The sequence below is a fragment of the Amblyomma maculatum genome, chromosome 1, assembly GCF_055883805.1.
Source record: "Amblyomma maculatum isolate TAMU_Amacu chromosome 1, ASM5588380v1, whole genome shotgun sequence".
NCBI lineage: Eukaryota > Metazoa > Arthropoda > Arachnida > Ixodida > Ixodidae > Amblyomma > Amblyomma maculatum.
Genome location: NC_139344.1, coordinates 265,952,382 through 265,965,829, shown reverse-complemented (window position 1 = coordinate 265,965,829; position 13,448 = coordinate 265,952,382). Strand labels below are relative to the sequence as shown.

Sequence of the window (13,448 nt, the reverse complement as noted above, 5' to 3'; positions counted from 1 at the left end):
ACTTGTGTAAATGTCACAACAAGAAGTATTGTAGCTAGTGAATAGAGTTCTGGATGCCGCAACTTCTCCTCCCAAAATTTCAAAAAACGCTTGCGTTTGCTTATTATGCGCACCTTTGCAAAAGCGTACAGCTGGCTCTGTACTTTTTCAATTTTGAGAGAACTATCGCTGTCTCCGAGTTCTTGAGGCAGTCTTCTTCTCTTTCCATAAGAAATGCTTCAAGCTCATCTTTATCTTGTAAGCTCTTGGGGGGAGACTCTGCAGCTGCCTGTAGGGGTACCTGACTGCCACCAGTGATCCTACGAAGCTGCTTCCATGTGGTGACCAAATGCTGTTTTGCCCGGCACCTTTCCTGGCTGGTCAATGTATTATAATATCGAGGGTCTCCCATGCAGTTCCCAGATTTCCCAATCACTACCATTCCTAGTTCACTACCTTGTTTTTCCTTAGGGCCTAGTCGCATGCTCCTTCGCTTCGCTTGACCTTGTCCCTCTCCTTGCTTTCAAGGTTTTTGCCCCGCCCTCCCTCGTCCCCGCACAACTCGTAGACCAGGTTACTCATGAGCTACGTTTGCTCTCATAGTGTACTCCCAGTTTTCAGTACCACCTTTCTTGACTGTATTAGGTCAGGGAATATTTTTGTAGGTCTTAGGTGCACAATCATGTGACACATGGGTGACGTAGCCTATATGCTACGTACATGTACCTCGTGGAGATTGTTTTCTTTGAGAGAGGCGCGCTGCTCAGTCAAAAGGTGCGATGCAAAGGAATGAAAAGTGAGCGCCAATTCTGTGCATTTGCAATCTTTTGGTTTTGTTCTTTTTCCTCCGGTGGTTTGGCATGGTGGCTGGTATTCGAAGCGACGCAGAGACCCGGAGTAGGGAGCCTGCTTCTTCGCAGCGCTCTGCAGGGATTGTGCGTTTGCTTCCTCATTGTAATGAAAGTGTGCGAGACTACTGACTGCATGCGGGGCTACAAATATATTGAGTACCTGCGTATGAGTTATTTGCATGCCTGCACTTTTGTAGTGGCGGAAAAGAAATAACCATTTAGACTGAGAGCATCTTCTGAGGGCTCTTTAACGTTGACGTTTAGAATTAAACTGTGAAATTATACAAGAAGTTGCATAGCTTATGAAGAGACAATTTTCCGTCACTATAGTTGTTTCACATAAGAAGCGTAACTTAAGGTACAAAAGCGGTCTATTGAGCCCTGTGTTCTAATGTGCCGAGCAGAGAAGCAGTCAGATCTTTAGCGCACCCGCTGCTCAGGCTAAAGCAGGTCATATCTCACTGCTAGGAAAGAAAGAAAGGAAACAAGCGTGCATACTGCACTGTGCTTTGCCGAGGGTAGCTCCAAGCTGCCACAGGTTTGAAACCATCTGTCTATGTTGGCTAGCCTCCCCGCCCCTCCTTTCATCCTTTCCGCACTTCTAGGAAAAAGAAAAAGAAGACAGTGTGCGTGCTTTGCTCGCGGGACGGCTAGACACTCCCCCTCCTCCAGCTCGAAGCCACGCTCCGATGGCCAAGCGATATAGTTCCGTCCTTCCTGCACAATGGAGTTCACAGACATCTTGCAGCCACCCTCTCACTCCCGCCATTAGAGTAAAAACAAAAAAAGAAAAACCATTCACAGGACACGCAGGAGTGACGTAGACCACACGTAACTTTTGTGTCATGTTATTGCGCACCCAGGACCTGCAAAAATATCCTCGTCTTTGGTATTCGCATAAGTGATGGTGGATAAAGTGATGAAACGCATTCCTTTTTCCAACACCGTATAATGTATGGGCCGAAATGACACACTAAACAGAGCTTGTGAATTAATACTCCTACCAGTAATTCCCCCCAGCTGCTCCTCGCTCCACTTGCAGTCTTCATATTTGAACATCCGCCCTTCACCCCTGGCATAGCTTAACTTGCCAAGCGAAATAAAACAAGCAGGCATAGTTAGGACAAAAGGAGAAATCAACTTACGGAATCATCTTTGTGCTAAGTTCAACTTACGGAATCATCTTTGTGCTAAGTTCAGATACAACTCAAGAACAGACCGGTAAATTTTTTGCTCAAGGCGGCCTTCTCATGATTGTTCTGAAGTCTCGGTCAACCAAATTGCATCTGCTAGCGTCGCATCGCATACAGCTGTTATGCACGTGCCACGTGACTAATTGTGATGTTGTGGAACGATAGCAACATTTTTTAACAGATTCGTCATTTCATTTTTGAGTTGTACATGGTTATATATTTATTTATCAAAATGTTTAATTCAACTTACGAATTATATGCTACTGTTTCACTGCCTAGGAATGCTCTCTAATGGGGCAACTTTCTCCATAAGCCATTGCGCAGCATAGCGGCCACCCGTGTTCAGGGTGAAACAATAGCCCGACACCAGATTAGTGCTATACATGTGGCAACATATTTTCCTTTGTTCTTGTCATATTTTTGCAAGGGCCAATTTTCCAGTAAGGAGGTAAATTGCCAGCAAAAGTGTGTCGGAACCATACCGCGAACCGGTTCGGAACGGTTCCTCTCATTTTTTCCAGTTCGGGTTCAGTTCTAAGATGGCAGAAAAAATTCGTATTCGGTTCGGTTCTGGTTCCAGGTGAAAATTCAGATTTGATTCCGGTTTGACACCCTAGTTTATAATGTTTTTTCATTTTTTTCGGCCTAACCCGATTATAACAATTATCATCATACCAATGATATTTCCATGGCACTTCAATATTGTTATAAATGGGTTCGACTATTCTGAACGTCAAAACTACACAGCTGAAATTTCGCTGAGTTGGCTTTCCTAAGTTGCACATTTGTAAAATGGCACTGTTTGCATTCGTTACACATGAAATACAGATGCCATTTGTGTTTGATGAAGAAGTTAACTTGATATTACATTCCAGAAGCGCTCCATAGGCCGTAGTGCAAACGTGCATTACGATTTTACGCACTCTGCTAAGCTCAAATTTCTGCAAGTGGGAACATGCACTGCCACCTAGAAGTATAGTTTGCCATCTTAATTTTCAGTTCTGGCCTTGTTTGCTTTTTTCTCAGCAGGAGGTGATGCACGGTATTTGGGACCGGAGTGCGATGGCAACACTCCGGTCCAGCACCGATAACGATGTCAGGTCGTGCAGAGAAACTGGCGCCAATCACGCCATTCAGCCACTTCGGATCCAGACATCAGACATTTTAATGATACCAGTAGCAGTCAGAAGACTGCTTGGAAGCCCCGATTTCAGCTCGGACACTGGTATACAGGTGCACACTGACCCAGAGTGTTGACTACTGGCCAAATGTGAGCAAATTTTCAATTTCTGCTTGCTCTGGACGAGCTGCAGAAGACTTGTATGTTTGCATTATTTTACCACTATTCAGTAAGGTTTCTGTTAACTACGGTAAAAATGTCCTGCTGCCAGCACAGAAGCCTGTCGAGTTTTCACTAATGTATTCAGAGTTTGCGCCATTACCGAAAGTGTCGCTGTCTCCCTGAACTCCAGTCATCTGATAACGCCAAAATGGGAAGTGATAGTGACATTCAATTCTGGCGTTTCCACCAATCAGATGACAGGAGTTCAGAGAGATAGCGACACTTTCGGTAACGAAGCAAACTCGGAATATGGAACCTGTACCTGTCCCAAGTGGTACAGGATATTTGTGAAAACAAAAATAAATATGCCTACATGAATATTTTGGCATCTCAACCTTGATGACGACGAGCAAGCTCGCACTCAACTGCCCTCCGCAGAACACCTGCTTCATGAGCCACAAAAGATGCAGACACAAAAACTCTTCGAGTTGTGCTACTGATGGAAGAAAATGCAGGTCCAAACTACTGTTTCTCGCAGTAAATGCTAAGCAAAATTGTGAATCAACACTTCCTGGGACTAGTTCCATAAGCAGCATAGGCACAGAACTGAGTGGTGGAACACTGGTGCGAGAAAGCACAAAACAAAGTTGTTAAATAAGCTGCCCAAATTTTTTTTTTTTGCCTCGAAGTTAGAAAAGAGGAGCAAATTTCGTGCATTCTGCAAGTTTTTATTATGGTGTACGGCTGCCACAGAAAAGTATTTACAACTTCTTTATATTTGTTTTGAGAAAATTTTTACATTTGAAAGTTTTTTTTCTATTTTACGCATTAAAGTTCAGGAATTTCAATCTTTGTTTTTTTCTGTGAAAGTTCATTCATTTAGCTGCACTTATATATATGATATTTACTAAAAAATATTTACTAACACCTATCAGAACTGCCTGTTTGTCTGCGTTCTCGCAAATTTTATCAAAGAAAGAAACCTACAGATAGTTTCCCCAAATATCTACAATTAAAAATAAGAAGAGAATTTAGCTCATTTTGTATAATCTGGAATTGTCTTCTTGTGGTTCCTTACTTCCACATTCAAGGGTGTCTAATTTTTTCAAGTTTCTTTTTTCTTTTTTTTTTCATAAAACTAGGATTTGAGATTTTCGATAACTTTTTGGACATTGTTAAGGTATTTATATTATTTTGAGTATGAAAGTCCATTTATTCAGCGGCATTTTGGTACAGATGAAGTTACGGAAGTGTGAAGAGCACTGCTATATTGGGGAGCTGGGCTGGTCCCGTAGCACAGGAAGAATTGGAGACGCAGCCCAGTCAAACCGGTTTCTCCGAGGGTCGTGAAATGGTCTATATGCTGCACCAAGCTACTGTAAAAACTTCATTTATTAAAAAAGAATTTCTTATGCCTGTCGGAACTGCCTGTTTTTTCCGCAGTCCCGAAAGGCTTAAACAAATTTAAATGCTGTCTCCCCTTTGGCGTTGGCAACCTTCAATTTTGCAATATAATCTTGCCCTTTAAAAATTAAAAACAAAATAGTTTGAGTGAATTGTCAAGTTAATAACCTCTATATTGTACGGGAGGATATTTTTGCAGGTCCTGAACGCGCAATCGCGTGACACAAAAGTGACGTAGAGCTACGTCACTTCTGCGTGTTCTGCCGATGTCTTTTTTTTTTGTCTTGTTTTTGTTTTTATTATTCTACTGAGGGTAATGAGCAAAGCGCTTGGCCGCTGGAGCACGGCTTCGAGCTGAAGGAGAGAGAGCATCTAGCCGTCCGCACTCAACAGTACGCACGCTTTATTCTGTTTTTTCCCTCCCCCCTATTAGTGGAGAAAGGTTGAAAGGAGGAGCGGGAAGGCTAGCCAAAGTAGACAGCGTGGTTTCAAACGAGTGACGGCTTGGAGCTGCCCTCAACAAAGCAGTGTGCACGCTTGCTTCCTTCCTTCTTTTTTTTTTTTTTCCCCCCTAGCTGTGAGGTATGGGCTGGTTTGGCCTGAGCGGCAGCGGAGGGAATGCTGAAGATTTGATGTGCGCGTGTACTTGGCTCAATCGGCCGTTTAGAACCTTAAAATTTACGCCTCAATTATCTGAAACTAAATATATATATATATATATATATATATATATATATATATATATATATATATATATATATATATATATATATATATATATATATTTATCTGAAATATTTATCTGAAATATATAAATAATTATCTGAAACTATATATATATATATATATATATTGTACTGTGATAGTCAGCACTTCAGCCATCGACATGCACCTGTGCGTTGTGCGACGAAGAAAAAGAAGTACGCTGGGCTCGCCGTTGCAAGGTCCTGTCCTCACAGCTCTCCATCTGAGCGTCAATAAACGCCCTATTACAATTGGCGGAGGTGCCGGAAACGATCCCACCCAAACTGGAACTGCGAAGCCGTACACTACCCTCTACGACCACCATGCAAGACGAGTCCACTTCGACGCTGCCGGCCGTTCCACCCACGATCATGTGTGCTGGCGTCGTGCGCCAGCGTGACCCTTGCCTGTTCAGCGGTACGGCCGATCAAGATGTCGACGACTGGTTGTCATCGTATGAAAGAGTAAGCAGCTACAACAAGTGGGATGACTCATACAAGCTCAGTAACGTCATATTCTATCTGACGGACGTGGCGAACCTCTGGTTTCGCAACCATGAGGCTGACCTGTCATCTTGGTCGACATTTAAAAAGAATTTCGCGGAAGTGTTCGGCTGCCCGGCAGTGCGTAAGCTTCGTGCCGAACAACGTTTACACGATCGTGTTCAGCGCGCTGATGAGACCTTTACCAGCTACATAGAAGACGTCGTTGATCTCTGCAAACGAGTCGACCTGGCCATGCCGGAAGCAAACAAAATCCGCTATATCCTCGAGGGCATTTCTGAGGACGCCTTCCAGATGCTGGTAGCGAAAGATCCCACCAGCGTTAGTGAACTTGTGAAGCTTTGCCAGAGCTACGACGAGCTCCGCAAGCGGCGCGCTTCTAGGCGCCGCTCCAGTGTGTGCGACGAAGGCGTATCCGCATTAGCCCTGGGTGGTTCGCCAACTTCTGAAGGGAGCCCGCTGAATCAAAAGATCAAAGATTTTATTCGTGAAGAGGTCGCACGTCAGATCTCACTCCTTCCCCATTTTCAAGACTCGGGCCGCCTCGTTCCTGAACTGGCTCCATCTTTGGCCCCTGCTATACGCCGTGTCGTGCAAGAACACGTCGCTGATGTCTTGCCGTCCAACCCCGTGGTGCCGCCTGTGACGGCACCTCTCACGTATGCCCAAGTAACGGCTAGGCCACCACCTTCGCCCACGTCTGGCTCCTATGTGCAGGTCCCTGCCTACCGTTCACCGCTGCATGCTGAGCCTTCGTTTCAAGCCCCACCCTCAAGGTTCCGCCCTCATCCTATGAAACCTTGGCGTACTACGGACAACCTTCCGAATTGCTATGCCTGCGGTCGGGCGGGCCATGTTGCGCGCCTTTGTCGCCAGCGCCTCTAACCTTCACAGCCTGACATTTGACTTTACCCGTACGATACCGACTCACGCTCGCAAATGATTCCGCCCGGTTCTCAATTTGTCCCACAAGATCGCCAAACCTATACCACTCGTCGATCACATTCTCCTCGGCGCCGATCGCTTTCTCCAATGCTGCGACGTTCTACCAGCACCGTTGAGGGAAACTAACAGTCGCAGTTCCGGGGGCAAGAACTGCGCTTGTTTCGAATTCCTCAAGTCCTCCATGTCGTCCCGCTAATGTTATCAAAGTTTCTGTAGAAGGCGCCACAGTTCTCGCTCTCGTCGATACCGGTGCAGCCGTCTCCGTCATCAGTGAAGCGCTCTGCCGTCGAATTCGCAAAGTGACCACTCCGATTTCCGACTTTTCGCTCCGCACCGCCTCATCACAGCACATTCACCCCTCCGCATCTTGCACAGCCCGTGTGCTCATTCAAGACGTCTTGTACCCCATCGAGTTTATTGTTCTGCCGAACTGCTCGCATGATATCATCCTCGGATACGATTTTCTATCGACTCATCAAGCCGTTATTGACTGTGCTCGTGCGCAAATTGCCTTCGCCCCCCTCTGTGATGCCCCCTTCTGTGATACCCCTCCCCGCACTGCAAAACTTCTCGTCGCCCATGACACCGACATTCCTCCGTTCTCTGCTGCCCTCGCACCACTGTCTTGTGAGTGGGTAACACCTTTGACTGCGATTTTTACACCTTCCGAAGCCACCTCCCGTCATCCCTGCCTCCTTTTTCCGTTCGCAGTTCTCGAAATTCAAGACGGCAAGAGTGCACTTTACGCCTCGAACCCATTTTCTTGCCCAGCAGTCCTGCTCCGTGGCGAATGCATTGGACGTCTTGAAGAGCTTGATCCCAGTCATATCACCACTCTTGCTGACTCAACCCCCTCCTTCGACGTTAGTCTGTGCTCTTGCGATGCTGCGACCGCTTCGACGCCCTCCGACGTTTTCCAACATGCTATTGATGCTGATCTTCCACTTGCGCAACGTGATCAACTTGTCGCCCTCCTGCAGAACTTCGCTTCTTCATTTGACTTTCCTCAAACTGACTTGGGCCGCTCTTGCCAGTCTTGCCAACGCCGAAAAACTCCTCTCAAGTCCCCTGCTTCGTTGCAGCCGTTGCCCTGTCCTGCCCGTCCGTTTGATCGTGTCGGCATCAATCTATACGGTCCTCTTCCTACAACTTCAGCTGGCAACCGCTGGATTATCGTGGCAGTGGATCATCTAACCCGCTACACTGAGACATCATCATTGCCCTCTGCTTCCGCACGCGACGTGGCTGCCTTTATTCTGAAAAACCTGGTTCTTCGCCATGGTGCCCCTCGCGAACTGCTCAGTGACCGCGGACGCGTTTTCTTATCAGATGCTCTTGAGGCTCTCCTGAAAGAATGCCGCATCATACACCGCACCGCTACCTCGTACCACCCTCAGACGAATGGACTGACAGAACGTTTTAACCGCACTCTCGGTGACATGCTGGCTATGTACGTGAACACCGACCATTCCAATTGGGACCAAGTTCTACCATTTGTTACTTATGCATATAACACCGCGACACAGGCCACTACTGGATTCTCTCCATTCTTTCTCCTTTACGGGCGCGAGCCACCCTGTACTACGGACACACTTTTTCCCTACCGCCCTGACGTTTCCGAATCTTCCCCGCTATCCGATGCCGTCACGTACGCAGAAGAATGCCGTCAGCTCGCCCGCTCTCTCACAACAGAAAATCAGTGGCAACAAAAATACCTCCGTGATACCGGCGAAGCTTCGTCATATCTCCCGAACACACTCGTGTGGCTCTGGGTGCCCTCCACAACCCCTGGCCTTTAAAGAAGTTTCTTGCTCGCTACCACGGGCCATATAGGGTCCTCCAGCAAACATCTGCAGTCAACTACGTAGTTGAGCCCGTCACGCCCTCTGCGGACTTGCGTCGCCGTGGTCGTGAAACAGTTCACGTGAACCGATTGAAGCCATTCTATGACCCCGCTGTGCTTTCCGCGCCATAAGTCGCCAGGATGGCTCCTTTTTTTTACCCGGGGGGAAAATGTACTGTGATAGTCAGCACTTCAGCCATCGACATGCACCTGTGCGTTGTGCGACGAAGAAAAAGAAGTACGCTGGGCTCGCCGTTGCAAGGTCCTGTCCTCACAGCTCTCCATCTGAGCGTCAATAAACGCCCTATTACAATATATATATATATATATATATATATATACAGTGACGTAAAATTGTTTGTCTATAAGATAAGTACCATCTTGTATAATTTTACAGCTTAATTCCAAACATCAATGTTTACACGCAAGTTAGTTATTTGCTTTTTGTCACTACAAAACTGCATGTTTGTGGGCGCGTGTGCAAACAACTCATGCGCAGGTACTCAATATATTTGCGGCCCCGCATAAGGTCAGTACTCTTGCACGTTTTCATTTTAGTCAGGAAGAGACTTGCAACTCGAAGTCCCTCCGTCGCTTCGAATACCAGCTCTAACCCCGCCAGACCACCGTAAAAAAAAAGAACGTAAGAAAAAGAACGAAAGCAAAAGACTGCGAACGCACAGAATCTGCGCTCACTCATTCCCCCGGGGGGGGGAGGAAAATTCTGTTTATCTGCTGTCCATAGTCATGTCAGCACTGTGTTGGAGGAGGAGCCATGGCGTGGACAAAACAAACTGCCGCGAGTGCTTCCTCTTAAAAAGAGACTCCGCGAGATACGCGTACATGACGTGTAGGCTATGTCACCCATGTGTCACGTGATTGCGCATCGACGAACTGCAAAATCATTCTCCCATATTGTACACAATGTCAGGCTTGCTGTACAATTCACCTGCTTTCATAGGTTTCAAAATAAATATCTGTAACTGTTCAAAAAAAGCACCCAGTATTTCCGACACTGCAAAAGCTGCTTCTACACTGTTGTGAAAGACTGGCCAATAGGCACAAAGGTATCGCAGGAGGCAGCAGCATGTTAAAAAGATGGTTAGATAACTCAACAAGAACATGTGAAGTATTTTGGATAAAAGAGATTCTGCTGAAAGAATGAGACTATGAGTGCAGCTTGTCCAACCTGCACACTTACTTTGCCAAAGCAGCAGTGACAGCGGTGCGAACTCTGATGTCTTCATCACCGAGCAAATCAAACAGTATTTCATGAATGAGAATCTCTTGGTAGGTGGGCATCCAGGGACAAACACTCTTGGCAATACTGGTGGATACGCAGCTGATGTGCTGCAGCGCACGATAGGGAAGCTCCCCAATCATCTCCACCAGTTCCACCTTGAGGAAAGGCAGAATGCACAACATGTAATCTCCAGAGGAGAACAATTGGTACATCACAACAAGATCTGATATGACCGATAAATGAGCATTTCATCAGAATTTTGCAAGGATAAAGAAGGGAGAAAGGTGGAATACAGTGGCTGATGTAGTCAGTGCTGGCACCCACCTTGACTAGCCAGTAGGCATTGTCCTTGAGCTTCATGCAAGCTTCCAGCAATGATGGCACTAAATTGGCATGGCAGGAGTGCAGTAGGCCAGCAATGCATAGTCGGGTAGCCTGCACCCCAGTACGGCTGGACACTGAGGAGGAGCTGCTGGCCACCCGTGTGATTTTGCCCACCAGGTCAACAAGCTTGGGTAGGTCTGAGAAAGAGAACAGAAAATAAAAAGAGTGGAACTTCTTCAAAATCTGAAAGATTACCGCATGAGGAGTTTCTCTGCCCAGCCCTCCTACTCAGAGAATGCATTTAAAACAAAACAGTGGCAATGTATCCCATCACCCAACAAAAAAACCAATAACCCTCCTGTTTTGCTTTCGTCGTTGCCATCCAGAAGAGGTCCCGGTCAATTTTGTTCATTGTCACGATACATCTCCGTGCAATGCCCCAGCTCTCCAAGCGCTTTGACCCATTTTCTTGCTCCTAAACAACTCCTTAAAGTGCAGAAGAACAAGATATGTACTACAGTGAACTTTCCTGACTGCGCCTGTCCTGTGTTCTCTTCTTAAGTGATCATCCCTTTTGCACATCCTATTTCTTTTTCCTGCAGCATTATGATAGAACCACCCTTCTTACAAGGAATGTGCAAGGACTGTATAATTATTCAGAATGCCCTCAGCTCATCCAAAAGAAAAATCTGAGCCCCCGTTTTCTTTAAAAGGCCATTAAAGAGTTTCCTCTTGCTAGTTAGGCAGGTTTTAGAAGCCCAAACATCCCTCTTAGGCTGACCCATGGTGGTAAATGAGTTAGCAGCTATCCTGGAAAAATTATTCTGATAATAATAATAATAATAATAATAATAATAATAATAATAATAATAATAATAATAATAATAATAATAATAATGCCATAAAAACTCATGCATAATACCTGCTTTTTTTTTCCCACCGATTTTATCATATCAGATTTCCACCTTATATGCAGATCCAAACAAATTTCTGCCTAAATTCACAATTCCAGCTTTGTTATTAATTGGTGCTCTCAGCATCAGGCTTTCAGCAAGAGGAGGCGCTATCCATCATTGGTGTCGGCTGACTATTTAGGTGCTTTCGATTTCACCACGCTGACCCCCCAATCCTCGAGACCACAGTGCCAGTGATGCACACGCGACCAAAAGGAGGTCGATCGCACCTTTCACGACGTAGGGATAGTGAAAAGATCGCTCGACACGTTGCATTGGTCTCTCACGGGCCTTTCCAGCCATGCTAGCCACGTGCTACAGCGCAATTGTAGACGCTTGAACAGCACTCCCAAGGAGCACGTCGGTCATGTCTTCGAGAAATGCGGAATACTGAACCCACTTAAAGATATAAGAAAGATGTCTTTAGCACGGGATTCTCGGCAAACAATACACCACATGACGATCCCAAAAACCCTGAATCCGAGAACACTTCCTGGCACGCACACTGCGCATGGTGCTAGATGCGAAGTGGCGCAAGCACGGCGCATTATGGCCAGCAACTTGATCGTGCGTTGCTGTCCCACGTCCGAGCTGGAAGTGGCCTACTGGTTTTAGAACAGTTGGAGGACCATGTAGCTTCCGTAATTGCCTTGGCAAATGTGAGCTGCTCTTCTCACGTGCCTAAAATTCTTCAATCTAGTGTGTCGGCACAAGAAGGAAAGCGAACCAGCACCGGTATATGAAGGTAGATGGGTTTTTATGGTAATCCAGTCAAAAGCCCAGTTGTCTGCCTGGTACATTGCAGTGACAGCAGTAATGCCAGAAGAAGCTGGCCTCACTTTTATTACATGCAGTCAACTGAACAAAATACCTGGCCTCCGTGTCTGTTTGCGAGCCCAATAGTTCCAGCCATGGCTTGCCAGCTTTAGCGTGTGGCCAAGGTAGTGACCTAGCAGGAGGGCAGTTTGGCCACACAGCTGGGGGTCAGAATGATTCACAAATTCAAGAACATCCCATATTTTCTGATCATCATCTGGAAACAAGAGACCAAAAGACGAAAGAAAAAAAGGTAATTAATTTATGTAATATCTCTGACAACATTCTATATATTTTACAAGAAATGACTCTCAGCTCAAAAACTCCGAAAGACAAGGCAGTAATTGCAGCAATGCCAGTGCTAAATTTCTTTGTAACAACGAGCAACACCTTTTACAAATGGTACACAGAAAAAACAAGAAAAAAAACAAGAAGTAACAACAAAAACGATGATGTATGTGGAATAACTAGTGCTAGTTAGGCTACCAAATAAAGGATGCAATCACTACATCCTTGGCGGCAACACATTTCTTTGTAGAGCAGGTTCTTTCTGGGAAAAGCAAGACAAGGCCTGACAAGTCCAGATCAAAACAACTGCTTTTATGCCATAGCCTCCCTTGCCATTTGTACATCATGATACGATGGGAGGTGGTATCAGAAAGTTTCAAGTTTAGTAACATGCCCACAGAGGGCATTATGAGGCTGCACACAGTCAAAGGAAGCAACTACCTTCATGAGTCTATGTGTCAAGACAGGGGACCCTGCACCAGTTCCTGTTCTGATCATGTGTGTTACCACAACTGAGATTACACTGTGAACATTATCTTAGAACAAAGAGCAAATGTGAAATTCTCACATGTGACTTCACTGCCCAAAACAACTCACACCTGTGCATGCTCTATGCCAGATTCACCCCTGCGGACTTTGCCTTCTTCTGAAAGATGAAGATCTAGCTCAAAGGTCGTCTTGTCACACCCCTGCGGAAAGCCAGGGTTAAATGCAGAAGGTGCTTTGAAAATGACTTCGAAGACACACTCCAGCAGCAATAGGAATGCTGCACTGCTGTACAAGGGAATTATTTTGAAGGTCATAGCATGTAAACATAGATTACAAGGAAGCTTTTAGTTAACAAAGTTAGTCTGCAAACTTTTTAATAACACCCTGCAGGTGTGTGCAGGAACATTTAGAATGGAGTACAAAAGTCTACAGTTTTGGCACAAGATTAAAAGTGCCTGCAAATTGTCTCAAATATGGTGCAAAAGACAGGATCAAAGGTACTTGCTACTGTAAAGTTTATTCTGAGCCCCTTCAAGCACATAAGGCTTTGTACAATGCCAGTCATGCAACAGAGAAAGAGCCAGGACAAAT

The 13,448-nt window shown here is 45.7% G+C and overlaps 1 protein-coding gene across 2 annotated transcripts in view; it reads right to left on the bottom strand.

Annotated features, from left to right (window-relative positions):
* The window catches only part of htt (huntingtin), a 144,627-nt gene that overhangs the window by 112,639 nt on the left and 18,540 nt on the right, over positions 1 to 13,448 (bottom strand). For both annotated transcript variants that reach the window (XM_084591124.1, XM_084591125.1), the window contains exons 13-15: positions 12,136 to 12,297; positions 10,312 to 10,508; positions 9,946 to 10,142 (exon numbers count right to left, since the gene is read on the bottom strand). In XM_084591124.1, the coding sequence (XP_084447250.1) occupies positions 9,946 to 10,142; positions 10,312 to 10,508; positions 12,136 to 12,297 (556 nt within the window). The remainder of the gene's footprint in view (positions 1 to 9,945; positions 10,143 to 10,311; positions 10,509 to 12,135; positions 12,298 to 13,448) is intronic.